Raw genomic sequence first — 15,934 nt, 5'->3', positions numbered from 1 at the left:
AAAATAAAATTTAAGGTGAAATTTAAAGCAGTTAAAACTAAGTGAAATAAGACCAGACATAAAGATATTGATCTCTCTTAAACAGGCTCAAATTTTAGAATTAAAGTATTATGACTTAAATTTTGATAGTTATAATTGTAACTAATTTTTAATCTAATATCTTTTAATGTGTGCATATTTCATACAAATAGCCAATAGGTTGTGGAAATGGCAATATATGTATACATTTAATATTTCTATTGAGAAATTTAAAAATAATCATTGTAAAATGTAGTAGTGGTACTTATGGTACACGTTAATGAAAAGGTTGAGAACAACTGCTTTAGAGTATTTTGTTTCATATTTCCTCAGCATTCCTTGAAAGCAAGGAGAAGAATTACAGCATCTGACAAATTTACTTATTTTCCCCTCCAAAAAAATGTGTTTAGTTTTTAAACATGTCAACTATTCCTTGAAAGCAAGGAGAAGAATTACAGCATCTGACAAATTTACTTATGTTCCCCTCTAAAAAAATGTGTTTAGTTCCTAAATCAAAAGTTTTCAATAAAACTGCAAAAATGCACTTTCCTTCTTTGTTAGATGCCACTACAGCTATTGACTTATCTCTTAATTGTCTTTTCATTGTTTGTTTTTTGGAAAATCCACAAAGTTACTGCAGATACTTTGAGACATGAGCATAAAGCTTATGTCTGGATGATTACCTGAACTAGGCATATATGTTACTTAATAATTGTGTATAGCTGGGTGCTCTAATTTGTGCAGGAAATTCGCTTTTAATACATTTTCACTTTATCTTCAACTAATTCTTTTTCCATTTTAGCACTTTCTTTTTTTTTTTTTTTTTTTTTTTGCTTGAAAAGACTTTTATTTAATTAATTGTTAGTTGCTCAATCCTATGGATATTCGGCGAGTACATTTTTCTTCTTTAAATAATTGAGACTAATCATATGTTTCATTAGAATATCCTGCTTCTGGCCTTCTAATATTATATTTGATGATGGCAATGAACATAATAATACAGTATGTGCATCACTTAGGTACATATCCTCTTGTGCAAGCTTCTTTATTCTGTCAATTATTTCTTTTTTAACCCTTTGACGCGTCCCCCTGAAACCACCAATTTTCGAATTTTTTTCTCCTCTTCTTTTCAAAATTTTTGAGTGAAGATCGATTGATTAGTGATCTTTTACCTCTAAATAACACAAAATGACTGCAGAATCATACATGTTTTAGGTCTTAGTATTTCAAATCAGATGCCTTTTAAATTTTGTTTTCAATGAGATAAAATAACTTCCTTTTATTAATATAAACAATTTTAAATTTCAAAAGTTATTCATAGCACATCATGATTTCTGTCATATACAATAAAAAATTGCAATAATTAAACTGCATATATTAAAAAAAACCTCTATATGTATGGCATTTGCTATGTGGTTTCAGAGCGTGACCACTGCGCCACTAGAGCATTGTGTCACAATGTTCACAATGGTAGAGGCTCGGTAGTCGCGTCTTGAAACCATGCTCTTCACAGTGGCCTTTGCTTGCTTCTCAAATAGGAATGTTTATTTTTACCCAAATATAGATAAGGGGTTTTCAAACCCCAGAGTTATTTTATTACTAAACAATACATGCACCTGCTCAGTAAAAAGGTCTCTCTTTTCCAAAGACTTTTCTCTGACCTCAACACAATTGCTCCCCAAGCTAGTATTGTGACTTTATAAATTATTTCCTGCAGTTAAAATTTAATTTAAATATACTTTGCCATAATTAAAAACAGAAATCAAGAGAAGTTTTATTTAAATTTTTATTAAATATTTTGGGACGAAATACGAATAAAACAAATATGAATGGGAAACGAACGATCCGTACAAAGCCAAAAAGACCAAGCCCCCCTACCATTAACATTTCATGTGCCAGGTGAAAAGAAACTAAATAACGCTGTACATGAAGCAGTTAAATTTAGATTCAGGCAGTGTACATTTTGTAGCACAAGGAAGAAACCTCATAGAGCAAGATACATGCGCGAAACGTGCAATGTGGATCTATGCATGTACGAAAAAGACAAAACATGCTTTGAACAGTGTCACAAAAAAAATCAGTTTTTTGAAATTTAAAAACAAAACACTTGAGTTTTTTTAATCCTTTTTTTTTACTGAGTTTTTTTATTCCATTTATCTAAATGTATTTATTATGTAAGTATTTATATTTTCACTGCTATAGAAAAATTGCATAAATGTTTATTTTTTAATTTTTTCTGACTATTTACTTTGTAAAATATTATATTAAAATTACATATAATGCAATCCTTACATACATTTGTTTAAAATTCGTAAATTTCATCATTTATTGGAAATGCGCACGGAAAAAGGTAAGTTTTTTTTTTTTCCCCTACTACCTCAGTAAGTTTCAAAGTCCTAAACGTGCGGTGGTTTCGTAGTGCGACCACTACCCATAAAACAATGGGTAAGAGTAGACTTTTTTAATTCATATATTATTTGTCTCTAAGATCATAATATTCAATTTATAGAGTTTTTAGTTAAAATTATACAAATAATTTCGCGCGCATCATAGGGTTAACGGGCTGTGGTTTAACCATGAAGAAACTGCAAAAAATTGCTCGCTATATGGTGAGAAAACACTTGCTTAAAATGTGCTAAGAGACATATTATCTGGAAAATTATCTACTTAGCCTTTGTATAGATATTCTCCCTCTTTAGTTTTACACAAAGCACTAAATTCTTTGGTAACATTACAAGAGTAATGCAGCTGAATTGTTAGGTATGATTATAAGTGCAATAAAATTTACATAAAAGATGTAATTCATATAAAGACTGAATAGGTAACCTAAGAAACTACCTGGGAATATCTCCACTTGTGAACTTTCATGTCGGATGGCTTAGGCATATCTGGAAGTATGTTCTCCAAACTTTCAAGAATAACAGGCAGAACAGAAGTTAAACTTGCATCTACATTTTTCTTCCCAAATTCTTTAGTAGTGTGAATTAGTACTGAAGGTAATTCATGTTGTTTACCTAAGAATAAATATGTTCTGATAATACAAAATGAAGGTAAAAAGGGAATATTTACAAATTTCATAAATTCTTTTCACGTAATGCTTAGTTTTAGAAAATTACACTTAAAAGCTAAGTTATAATTTGGTTTGGTGCACACATTTAAAAAAAAACTTATTCACATTCAGATTGGTCTCATAGTTGTAGAAATGATTATCAGAGCTTCACTAATCAATTTTCTTGTAATTTGCCTCTTATTTAGAGGACAGTGATAAGATTATTGATTAAAAAAGATTATACTTAGTTTTTACGGTTACGCAAAAGCCATAAATCTATATGCCATTATTTGACATCATTTGCATATAAATATTGTCACTGGAGTACAAATTAATAGAGAGAGTCCTATGGAGTGACAAAACATGTAATTGGTTTGGCATTGTAGCCCATTTAGAGTAGTGTATTGTGGTAGTATTTTGGGAGATATCAGGAAAATGGTCTAAGGTTTTCTATGACTATGCTAGACTTAACCACAGTCCAATGCCCAACATTTGGATTTCAGGTAACATTTGCAGGTAAAACATTTTCAGTAACATTTGCAGGTAAAAATTATATATTTCAGAATATTCTATAATTGCATAGAAAAAGATATCACCACATAAATTAAAACATGAATTGAAGCCAAGATAGTGATGTTTTCTGGATTTTAAATCATATTACAGATATTCACCATTCCACTAAATGACTGAAGCACTCACTGCCTTCACAAAATAAAATTCCAGCTATATTTAGCATTGCATCTCCTATTCCATTAATCAGAAATTTTTTTTTTTTTTTTTTTTTTTTTTTTTGGATACCAAACACAATTGAATCCACAGTTTTCACCATAATCATCAATTAATTTGGTAGCTAGCCATAAATTATGCCAAGCATTTAAAAAAATATCTCCAAACACGTTCTATCATGATTATACAGATCCCACATTAGATTTTATATTAAAAAATTTTGAAGTTCTTAGATGGTTTTCCTATGAAAAGTTACTTTAAACCTGCATTTTAGTAAGTGCAAAATTCCAACATCCATTGAATGATTGACTGAAACCATTTTGGGGAAACAGTAAAATAGAGACGTTATCATTTACTAAAACTGTAATTTTTATAAGATAAATAATAATAAATAGATCAAAATAATAAACTGCTTCAAATCAGAAAGTTGGGGAAGAGCATAATTTACTATATTAATTGAACTTATATTCCTCAATCTAATTCCATATGGGGATCTCATTTAATCAAGAGAAAAACCATGTTTGCAACATTCCTTCTTTTTCTTAAGGAAGGGGAAAGAATTTAAAAAAAAAAAAAAAAAAATGGTGGTCTGAATTTCCGACTCTGTACCATATTATGGTTAAACTAATTCATGATTTAAACAAATCATGTCTGATATCTTCCTAATATTTTGCATCATGGCAACTATTTATGTCTGGTCCTTTCTTGTTTCAACTTGACAATACACCTGTTGAAAAGCAAGGAGCCTAGCTTAATGATTTGAAGATATGCAAGTAGAAGCACTTAAATGGCTGGTTAACTGGAAAATTCAGTCCCAGTAAACATTTGTGAAATGAGATAAGCTAAGTTATATAGCTTTTCAAGCATGAGATAAAAAATAATTCTTTTCTATGCGCAGGCTCTATGTGTTTAATCATGATTTCAAATTACATATTATTATTAACCTACAACTTTTCTACAGTGAAATTGTAGTATTTCTTAAAAACATTTTGGAGAGCTGTTCCAACTCATAGAGTGGTTAGTGCTCCTGGCTACAGTACTGTTTGTTAGGCTCATGTTCGAATTTCAAAGAAAGCATCTATCTTGGTAAGCGTACGGTATCTGTGTGGCATGGTGGCACTCAAAATACATGGCAGGGCAAAAGTCGTCTCAAGTAGTTTGGTGGTGGGGGAAGAAGAGTAGCAGACCCTTGTACCCATCTCCTGGCATGCTTTCCATTAAAAATTGGCATGAAGATGGGCAAAGGCTTGCTGTCACTTATTTGCTGCTCAAGACTCATGCCAGCAACAGTGCACTGTTTGCCACAGTAAAATTCATAAATTGTTCAGATTAAGTCAGACAAATAAGTTACAATAAAAACATTGTTTGCTGTGAAGAATTTGCACGTAATAAAAACAATGAATCAACAAATTAAGAAACTTGATAATTTTACACTGATTGTTTACTCAGCTATGTAATCATTTGATTATGTAACTTCTAGAATTACATTTGTAGAAATGACAGTTTATCAGAAAAATAATGACCAATTTGAATATCTGTTTGGTAGATTAATCTCATCAGAACTTGAATGATATATTAGCCTTATTTAGTACATTAATCTCTTCAGAACTTGAACTGTATATTAGCCATGTAGATAACTTACCTCTCTTTAAATTATCAATAGAAACAAAGCGAAGCACAGGATTTTCTGAAATATATTTTGCAGTCCAGGAAAGATTATCAAAGAAATTTGTATTATATTTATAAAAGAGACTTAAAGCAAATCTGGAACAATACTCAACAGCTTTCAACTTTCCCAGTTCTCCATCTAAAAAATTTACATTAATATTATATTTTTATAATTGAAAAGTAATGTAAATATGCATTACAAAAGAATAAATTTCGCTAAATGATTAAAATAATTCTAAATACTGATGCTACCTTTAAGACCACTTAGCACAGTAATATGAAATTTAGCATCTTTAAATAGAAGAACACAATCCTGATTATTGATTTTCAAACAACAAAAGATAAGATAGGTGAAAAATTAATATCATAAAAATATTCGACAAAAATTCCATCTTCCTTTGTTGTAATCGGAAATGAAATATTGATATCCTACTGAATCCCCTCATAAGTTATATTATTCAACAATTTTCAATATGCTTTTCAGCAAGGTGGATGCATTTCTTGATAAAGTCAGAATGAGACAATTTATCCCTTACCGTGGAAAATGCATGCAGATCATGTGGAAAAGTAATGAATAACTAAACTTTCTATGAAAAAGCATTACCAGGGTTATAACCCCCCCCCTCTAGCAGTTGCTTATAACACAGGCTTTGATCCGTACTTTGGCAGGCCTAGCACCAGGAATAAAAATGACGAAACTAGTGGTTTTTCAGGGGCTGTGGAAGAAGGACTTTATCCCAATTCTTCACAGATTTGGTAGTGGCAAGTCCTCAATCTGGTGGTATCAGTAGCAGTCATGGCTTGCCGTTCGATCTGTATTCCGTGCAATTCCACATAAGTATCAGTAGCAGTGCAACAGCTTGAACATTGCCCACAGTATTCTGGGTAATCCCTTCAGTACTGGACCGCCCGTATAGTACTGATAGGCAACAAAGCTGCCTGTCAAATCTTCATTCCCCTCTCTTTATGGTCTCTGATCTCAGGTAGTGATGGCCCCTAGGGACCAGTTCAGCACAGAGGGGATTTTAATAATTTTTTGCCTGACACACCCATCTCCTGCTTAATATGGAGGATCTATGTTGGAGGTCAGACCATATATTGATTATATGTCAGTGACAGAACATATTATATATATATATAACTTAGTCTTACGACAGTTATAAATTCATACAATTGCCAGCTGTGATGTCTGATTTTCTGAACACACTACTAATAAAAAATCTCAAAATCAAATTTTACAACAATATAATAAGATATGAGAAATTTCAATCATTTCTATATACATACACATCAAATAAAGTAATTTAATGGCAATGTGTAGAATACGTATATAAAAAAATTGCCACATATAAATTTAAAAAAGAAAATGTTTACTTTGAATAAATGATGTTATTCCATCTAATTGCAAGACTTGGGGAACTGGTATGGTTAAGATTACAGTGTCAAATTCATGGCTTGAATTATTATCACATAGCAGTTTCAATTTATTATGTGAACTATTAATTCTTGTTACTTTGTGATCAAACAAAATTTCACAACCTAAAAAAAAGGGGGGGAATAAAATTCAGAAGGACAGCAAGACACAATTATAAATATAAAAGAAATACACTGAAGAGTCAAGACATTATGACCACCTACTCAATAATGCATTGCACTATGTTTGGCCTGCAAAATGCTGAAACTCGCCTTGACATGGATGTGAGAAGTTCTTGGTAGATGAAACTAAATCAAGACAGATTTAGTTTCATAAATCAGGAGATAGATTATACCAAATGTGTAAGCAACAGTTAGGCAAAGTCGAGATATTCCGACTTGGTGGTTTTTGAGCTGTGAACTATCGCTCCATGACATACGAAATATCCTCTATCAGGTTAAGATCCAGCGAGTCAGGTAGCCGGAGTGGAATTCATGCTTATGCTCCTCAAAACATTCCAACATAGTTCAAGCTTTGTGACATGGGGTGTTGTCCAACTGGAAAATTCCATTTCCAGTTGGGAAGACAGATACTATATAAGAGTGCAACTAATTTGCAGTTATGTTCAGATAGTCCTTAGCTTTCATGGTCTACTACTACAACTAAGGGTCCCAGAGCTTCCCATAGGAACATCCCTCAAACCTTAATATCACAACCGCCAGCCTGTTTATGACTGCTGTTTGGGGGTGGAGCAACTGTTTGCCTAGAAGATGGCATACCCTGATACAACCATCGACATGATGAATGAGAAATTGTGATTAATTCGACCAGGCAACTGTCTTCCATTTATCCATGGTCCAGTCTTGAACTTGGTCCAAATGCAAGTGTTTAAACTGAACTGTGTGAAACACTTGCATTTGGACCTGCATTGTATTGACTGTCAGCTGAGCCATTGTCTTATGCCGATTTTGCTGTACCAAGTGGGACAATCTCCGACATCCTTTCTCTTTGATGATGAGTAGATGTCCAACACCTTGGCGTCTACAGGTAGTTTCACTGTCAGTTAGTCTGTCAGTAGACCAGTCAGTCATCTACTGATAGTTTAAGATAGTTTCATTGTCATTTATCCACTCTGCATAAATACTAACAACAGCAGATCATGAACAAGCTATCAGTTGCGCAGTTTTGGAGATACTCGTTCTGAGTCTTTGGGCTATTACAATCTGCCCTCTATCAAACTCGCTTAGCAGCCTTTCCTATCACTTGCAAATGTAGTGTAAGAATGATTCCTTAACTTCTCCAGCAGCAGTTAAATACCACTTCCACTTAATCATGAGCCCTCCATGTCATTCAGACATATTCATTAAAAAATGTGGAGATGGTTATAATGTTTTGGCTCATTAGTATAAATATATAACTTATTCAAACCACAGACTCAGTTCATTATGCATAAATACATATTGCATACATTTATGATTTTTTTTTTTCGGTTTTACATAACGATGCTTATGAAATTTTACGGTATTCCTAAATTTAAGCGTAATTCCCAAACCAATATTTGCATTGTACCTCTGTAATGCCTACAGTCCGATGAGGAGAAGGAAAAAGGCCTGGCGAGAGAAATAATTACTCCAACAGACCAATCACCGGCAAAACCAGTTGGTTTGTTGGACAAAAGCAATTAAGAAAAAAAAAAAAAAAAGAGAGAGAGAGAGCTCCCCCCTTTTTTTTTAGGTTAAAGAAAAAGAATGAAAAGGATAGTGAGGGCAAGGGGACATTTTGGCCCTGGATATTTTGGTTGGAGGACTGTCGCCGTTTTTTTTTTAATGCAGAGATTGTTTTTTTGTCCAGCGAGGACAGAGCCGGACTTATATCCGAAATGATTGTAACCTATGTTCTTATCTAATCAAGAGTTATTTCTTACTAAAGTTTATTACTAAACAAAAAAATAAAAGGTGTCATCTCTAGTCACATTCTCTAGTCTCTTCAGTTTGAATCCCACTGCTGCCACCAGAGTGTGAGTAGCTAGATCCTCCTTTGTTGTCAGATACATGGGAAGGGAATTATTATATTCCTTCCTGTAGCGTAGAGTTCATTTTTTTCACATATGATTCCTTCAATCGATGCATAGATGACACCTTTTATTTTTTATTTTTTATTTTTTTTTTGTTTAGTAATAAAGAGCTCTTCATTAAATAACTACATAGGTTAAATCATTTTGGATATAAGTATTGTATAAAGTACAATATAAGTATTGTATCTGTATAAAACAGGAGTTACAGGACTTGTATAGTGAAGGATAGCTAAATTTGATGATGATAGCCACTAATTTTAAAGGTTTTTAGATATCACAAAACAAAGCCCCAAATTTTTAAATTAACAGATTTTGTAAAGAAATGTGGAGAGACAATAATAAATGAAGATGATATAAAAGAAGTTTTTCATTGTGATGACAATGCTTCTCAATCATCTATCAATTAATGAATGGCGAAATCCATAGTATGGTTTTAGATACAACCGCTACCGATAGTGAAGAAAGTGACAGAGAAGTTACTGAAAATGAGAAAATTTCGATTGACGAGTTAGTCGGAATTCTCAAAACAGGAGTTACAGGACTTCAACAATGTAACTAACACTAACTAACAAGAGATCATGTCTGTCTACAGAAAAGAGAAAGTATTAGCACAAAAAAACGAAGCAACTTTAACAACTTACATTGAAAGAAATGTTTAATAAGGCAAAACAAATAAATATTAAGCTTTTTTTTGTAAATTTTCATACCCCCTAGATCCTAAATACTTCATTATTTCATAAATCACGATTTCATATTTTTAATTTTAAAATTTCTACATGCCATCTGACTATATTTAAACTGATGATCTAATATCCGGAAAAATCCTAAATCCGGAATCACCGAAGTCCCGACGTGTCCGGATTTTGGACTTTGTACTGTATTGGCTACTAAGTAAATCTTCATTTACACTCCAGTCAATGCTTTCTTCCCCTTTCGTTCCAAATCATTTAGAAACTTCAAATTAATCTTACCAAATTCAGCCATTTTACCGTGTAAAACCACAAAATTGGCAACATACTTCCTAACCAACATCCAACACACAAACAAGTCCTTACAAACCTTTTCCCATCAGTCAAATTCACTGCAATCACGCAACCAATTACATCACAATAGGATATCCATGACATTCAATTACTCAGGTTACCATAAATGAAACAACAACTTGCAATAATCCAAGGGAAACCTTTAAATATAGGCTAACCGATATTTCTCTCTGTATCAACTAGGTGTTCTCTGTTTTGATTATTATTTATTATTGTTAAAATGACCTAAGGATTACATTTAGGGCTATTTGAATTAAGAATAACTGATTTGTTATTCACATAAATCCAGAACCAACGCCAGGGCTCGTATGGCCACACCGAGTCGTAGAATATACGACCCACAGAGACTGACTGCAACAGGCGGTAAGATATCTAGCACAGGCCGTCAATAAGGCTTAAGTATATGTGGGAATTTATTTATTTAGAACTCTGATAAGCCATAAGAAATACACATAAGTATAATAAATAACTTAACTAATAAAATTCAGGCTTAATTGTCTCAATGGCGATAGAAGCAAGATAAAATTTAATGGAACAACTGTCTCATTAGTCGACATTCAATCACTCAGGTTACCATAAATGAAACAACAACTTTCAATAATCCAAGGGGCACCCTTAAATATAGGCTAACCGATATTTCTCTTTGTATCAACTATGTGTTCTCTGTTTTGATTATTATTTATTATTTTTAAAATGGCTTATTTCTAAACAATGAAAACAGAATCCTTCCTTTATTTTCTTTATGTTGGAGCATAGAATAAAGCTTCAACTGTTCTTGGGCATTTGTGAGCATGAATAGCACGTAATACCAAGTTTGTGCATTGTCTGATTTTTTTTTTTTTTTTTTTAAGTTAAATCACTGAGTAAATAGGGAAAACAGCAGTGCAAAATTTACAGCAGGATTTCTCAAAAAAAAAAGGCATTTTATATTTTTAATATCTCTTTTAAATTGCTGTTAGTATTAAGTGTGCTTTCATTTGATATGTCGATAATGTTTGCCAACTTATAATAAATATCAACAGATTTTTTTAAAAAAATTAACAAATCCTAAACTTGCACTCAATAAGTAATTTTTACCAATTTGATTTTTAATGCACTCAACTTTAATATCACAAATAACCTGCAAGTTGAAGAAAATGCTTGACAATAGAACCAGATCCACAGGAACACGCATAGTTTTCACTGTATGATGATACATCTAACCCTTCAACTGTTCCTTGCAAAGGCTTTAGCAGACCAGTTTGAAACAGTTCACTATAACATCTTCAATTGAAAATAAAGAAATAAATAAATAAAAATAAAAAATAAAATAAATAAATAAAAATTTTAAGAGTAATAACATTTTCTTAATAATTATAATTTCTGTAGAAATATAACAGTGTAATAATCACAGTATACACAGACCATGATAATAATAAACGGAGACATAAACAGTTAGTCTAAAATATGCAAGTTCAAACCGCGGGGGTTCATTTATATGCAGATTCCCCTTCCTGAAAACTTTAAGATTTACTCAGAAGAAGAAGAATTTGCTGAGAAAATAACACATAAACCATAAAGGTCCTCAAATATTAAAAAAAGTTTTAAAAAAAATTAGAGATGCCTGTCATAAATGCATAAAATTGTGTAGATACTAATCTCTACTGTCTTATAATGATAAAGGTGCAAGTAAACAGTTAAAATTTGCAAAACACCTGCACATCTTAACATCATACTATTGGAATGAAAAAAATTTTAACAAATGTAAAGATAAACCATATCTAGCCCTCTCAGCATTACAGATGGAGAATTTCGTCTAGAAGGCTGGCTTTTGTATACATTACATGTGAAAATATCTGCCAGCATTTAATGTATCTGACTTCAGGTTGGTTATATATTGGAAGGAAAGGAATCAAGGTAAAAAATGAGAGAGTCGTTTTTTTTTTTTTTAAAATTATAATTAAAATAAAATTTATTAATGACATTTTAAGGAACTTTGAAATTTGAGGCTAAACCCGTAATGCTCAGAGGGCTACTGTAAGATTAATTATAGTACATGCTATAATAATTCTTAAACAATTACTTTTGAAAAGACAAACGTATTTTTGTATTATCCTGTCGATCACGAAATTTGACTACCATCAAACCACAACAGCCGCTGGAGATCACTCAAAAGTAATGCCAATCCTAACATGGAATTCTGGAGGATATGACATCTCTTTATTCAATAAATAACCAGTATTAGACCTCCTTCATAAAAAGGCTCTCATCAATTTCTAGTAGTTTTAGGTCCTATGATTTTACAGGAAGCTCTGTTTAAAATGCTATGAGTACAATTTTCCCACAAGTATTAGTTCCAGTCTATTACTGTTTTTTTTTTTTTTTTTTTTGGGCTATTTTCAGCAAACCATATCATATCCATTAATACCCACTCTATTTATGGTAGGATCTCATAACTTTGAAAATAATCTACTGTTTGCTATTTTGTAGAAGGCAAGTTCAAATTTTAATAATTGTGTTACGAATGGAAGAAAAAATAGATTTTGTTAATTTGCATCCTTGCTCATAAAAATAAATGACTGGTTAATGAGAATCAATCAGGGTTACAAATAGGAGCTCTATGAGACAAAAGCATAGATATTATGTTACTTTTCCCCCATTTATTCATTTTCTGGGACAAATTTTAATACATTTTAAATCATTAGAAATAAAAACAAGAAATAATAGTATAAATCTATACATATAATTTTATTATAATCAATCAAGTTAATTGAGATACTATTTTGAAGCTTTGTATTTTTTGATTTGGGGTAGGGTTTGTCCAGGGACTCGGGTGTCTTAAATACCGTTCGACAAGACCATAGATGTTATAAGAGTGTTTTTTATCACGATTATCCATAACTGGCACTAAATTGCATTGCTTAGTGACACTTTCATGGTCAACGGGATAATACTTAAGTACCAAAGCAAACATTATACATGAATTTTCAAGTGTGCGAGTCCTTAATACTAATGCTATTCAAGGAAGCTGCCTCGTTTGTGACACTGGCTGCCATTTGGTTGGGCCCAGGTTCAAATCCTGGAGAAGGCATGGATGTTGGTAAGTACATGTCTGTATAGCATGGGGGCACTTAACATACAGGCAAGCCAAAAGTCCTCGCAAGTTTTTTGGGGAAGAGGAGTGGGAAAGCTTTGGATCTAACCACCTTGTGGATGTTCTCAATCAAAATTGAGTGCAGCTGTACAATTAGCATGAAAGGACTATATGATTAATGGTGAAATCTGATGCTTTGCTCACTTCTATACCTTCCAATTCAATTTTAAAATTAGAAAACAATTGATTAATTTTTGTATGCAATATATTTTTTGGGGAAAAAGCCTAACTTTTGCCTACAGTATGTTTTCTTTAACCCGCAGGAAGGCGCGTGGGGTGTACCATACCCCACCCTTACATAAAAGTGGAATATTCCTAACTTGAGAAACTGAAATTCTGTGCTGCATTCAGTAGCTGAGTTTCTAGTTGTGGTTGACTTTCAGAACCGCTTTTTCTTTGTCTGTGTGTTTCAGAAAAAAAAAATTATCAGTATTTTGTTGGAACTGGGGTATGACACACCCCACGCGCCTGTCCGTGTAAGTGTTTTTCTGACCGAATATTTAGTTCAGAAATTTAATTCTAGAGTGTAACATTAAATATTTCTACTCGCAAGTGATTTTAAAGTACTTGACATTAAATTCTTGAAAATTTCTAATTATGCGTTATAATAAGGTAAAAAGAATGACTCCCTAATTGGAGATGCAACGCCAGTGAGATTTATTAGAAATATTTGAAAGCAAGGAAGATTGCATTTTGGAAACTGAAGATGAAACTAGGAATATTTTCTACACTGTTTTGGTTTCGAAAAAGATAAAACATTAATTCCTAATGTCCCTAAAAAAGTAAAAACTGTCCTTATGCTTTCAACATTATACAACAATCATACTATAGATGATACTATTGGAGAAAATAAAACGTCAGGAATTACATGTTTTTATGATATGAATTAAGGAGCAGTGCATATGGGAGATGAAATGTCAGCCAATTATTTAATTGCCAGAATAACAAGGAGGTGGCCAATGGTAATTTTCTTTCCTGCACTGAATGTTGCTGTAATAAATGCTTGAATTATATTACATTCAACTGCTAATCCACCAACCAGAAACAGAAGTCCGTTTTTGAAGGACTTAGCATTACAATTAATGAAAAAAAGTATTGAACAAAGAACAGAGATTAATACTTTTCCCAGAAATTGACATACTGCATGCAAAACAAAAGCAGAAGTTTCGACGAAGAATTAAAACGAATACATGAAATTCGAAACAACTAAGCATGAAAGATGTGATAAATTTTTTGCCCTCGCACCAAGAACAGAAGAATGTGAATGCAATGTTTAAAATGTGAAAACATTCTGTGCCAAGAGCACATGAATGTATTTCGTTCAAAGTGTGAAGAAATAAAATAAGCATGGTGTATTAGAGATGCAATGAATCTTAGAGGCATGATGTTTATTTTTTTATATTTTCATTTATCTTAATTTTAACTCGAAGATTATTTTGGAAATTAATTTTTTTCAAACCCAATTATTATTCACGTATTTATAGCATATTTTAGATTTTTTCACGTATTTAGAACAAGGAAAACAGCTTTAAAACTAAATAAAACTATTTTTATTGTATTTTAAATATTGGGGTATGTGATACCCCACACCCTCACTCTAGTAACTTTTCTTGGTGCAACTTCCGCCGTGTTAATACTGTTTGTTATTTCTTGGCAGATATGATACTTTTCGGTAGTAGGAAAAAAAGGAACGTAAAATTAAGAAATGGAAAGTAAGTCACCCTTTGTTTGCAATGGGAAAACTAAGGCATGTCTAGAAAGATCACCAAGCTGGGTTGCTCGTTTAATTTTAATTAAACGTAACGTATTTGCACAGGAAACAATTGTTTAATTTTGCATTTAAGTCTGAACAGGAAAATAAAAAAATGACAGTTATAAAAAATTAAGAGGTTTATTTCAAAATTATATTAAAATTTTAAAATTTAATTAAAATGGATCCTATAACCATGTGATCTAGATTTAAACATTTAATATACAATGAACCCTCTTATGGCGACCTCTTCCAAAAGAATTTCACAAAGTAGAAATAAACACTTATACTGAGCATTATCTCTCTAAGATGATCACCTCCATCGAATACCAAATTAATTAGAAACGTGGATAATCATCTAACAGAGGATTTAACAGGGTTCATACACATTTCTGAATATGGAAATTAAGTACTTTTAAGGAAATGAAAAAATGAAAAAAATTTACTGAATAATTTCAATTAAATACAGTCAAAAGTCTTTAATCCGGACTCGTCGGGACTTCGGCGATTCCGGATTATCGATTTTTCTGGATTATAGATCATCTGTTTAAATCTGGTAAGGTGGCATGCAGAAATTCTAAAATTAAAAATATGAAACCGTAATTTATGAAATAAAAAAACAATTATGATCTAAAGGGTATCAAAATAAAAAAAAAGGCTTAATATTTATTTGTTTACTTTATTAAACATTCTTTCAACGCACGCATGCGTAAAGCATACATTACACATAGTCGAAATTAGAAAATTGCAACCAGAAAACTATTTGATGTGTATTCGGGATATTTATAATGACGAGGAATTTGATTTAAATCATATCAAAGACGGAGTACATCGAGATGAAATACTACATTTAGTAAGGAATTATAAGCCGAATGAAATAAAAACATCTGCCCTGAAGATAAGGATAGTGCTGACATATCAACTTCCAGTTCATTGTGCGCCACGACGTTTCCCTCCCCCACAGAGCAGCGTGAAATTGATAAACAGATTTCGGAATGGTTAGAGAAACAAAGGATATGCCTTTATCCATTTTTTGCAGCAATTCCACTTTTTGTTTGA

The 15,934-nt window shown here is 32.1% G+C and overlaps 1 protein-coding gene across 3 annotated transcripts in view; it reads right to left on the bottom strand.

The window, feature by feature from the left end:
* The window catches only part of LOC118197852 (renalase-like), a 37,766-nt gene that overhangs the window by 3,983 nt on the left and 17,849 nt on the right, over positions 1–15,934 (bottom strand). Inside the window, exons 3-6 of one of the 3 annotated variants that reach the window (XM_035369407.2) lie at positions 11,113–11,255; positions 6,836–7,000; positions 5,436–5,600; positions 2,857–3,032 (exon numbers count right to left, since the gene is read on the bottom strand). In XM_035369407.2, coding sequence (XP_035225298.1) covers positions 2,857–3,032; positions 5,436–5,600; positions 6,836–7,000; positions 11,113–11,255 — 649 coding nt within the window. The remainder of the gene's footprint in view (positions 1–2,856; positions 3,033–5,435; positions 5,601–6,835; positions 7,001–11,112; positions 11,256–15,934) is intronic. The other 2 variants (XM_085820776.1, XM_035369408.2) reach the window with 2 other exon arrangements.

This window comes from Stegodyphus dumicola, chromosome 7 (genome assembly GCF_044657685.1).
Source record: "Stegodyphus dumicola isolate Sdum_Otavi_A_Nest chromosome 7, ASM4465768v1".
In the NCBI taxonomy this organism is placed as follows: Eukaryota; Metazoa; Arthropoda; class Arachnida; order Araneae; family Eresidae; genus Stegodyphus; species Stegodyphus dumicola.
This window is presented reverse-complemented; position numbering and strand designations above follow the sequence as displayed.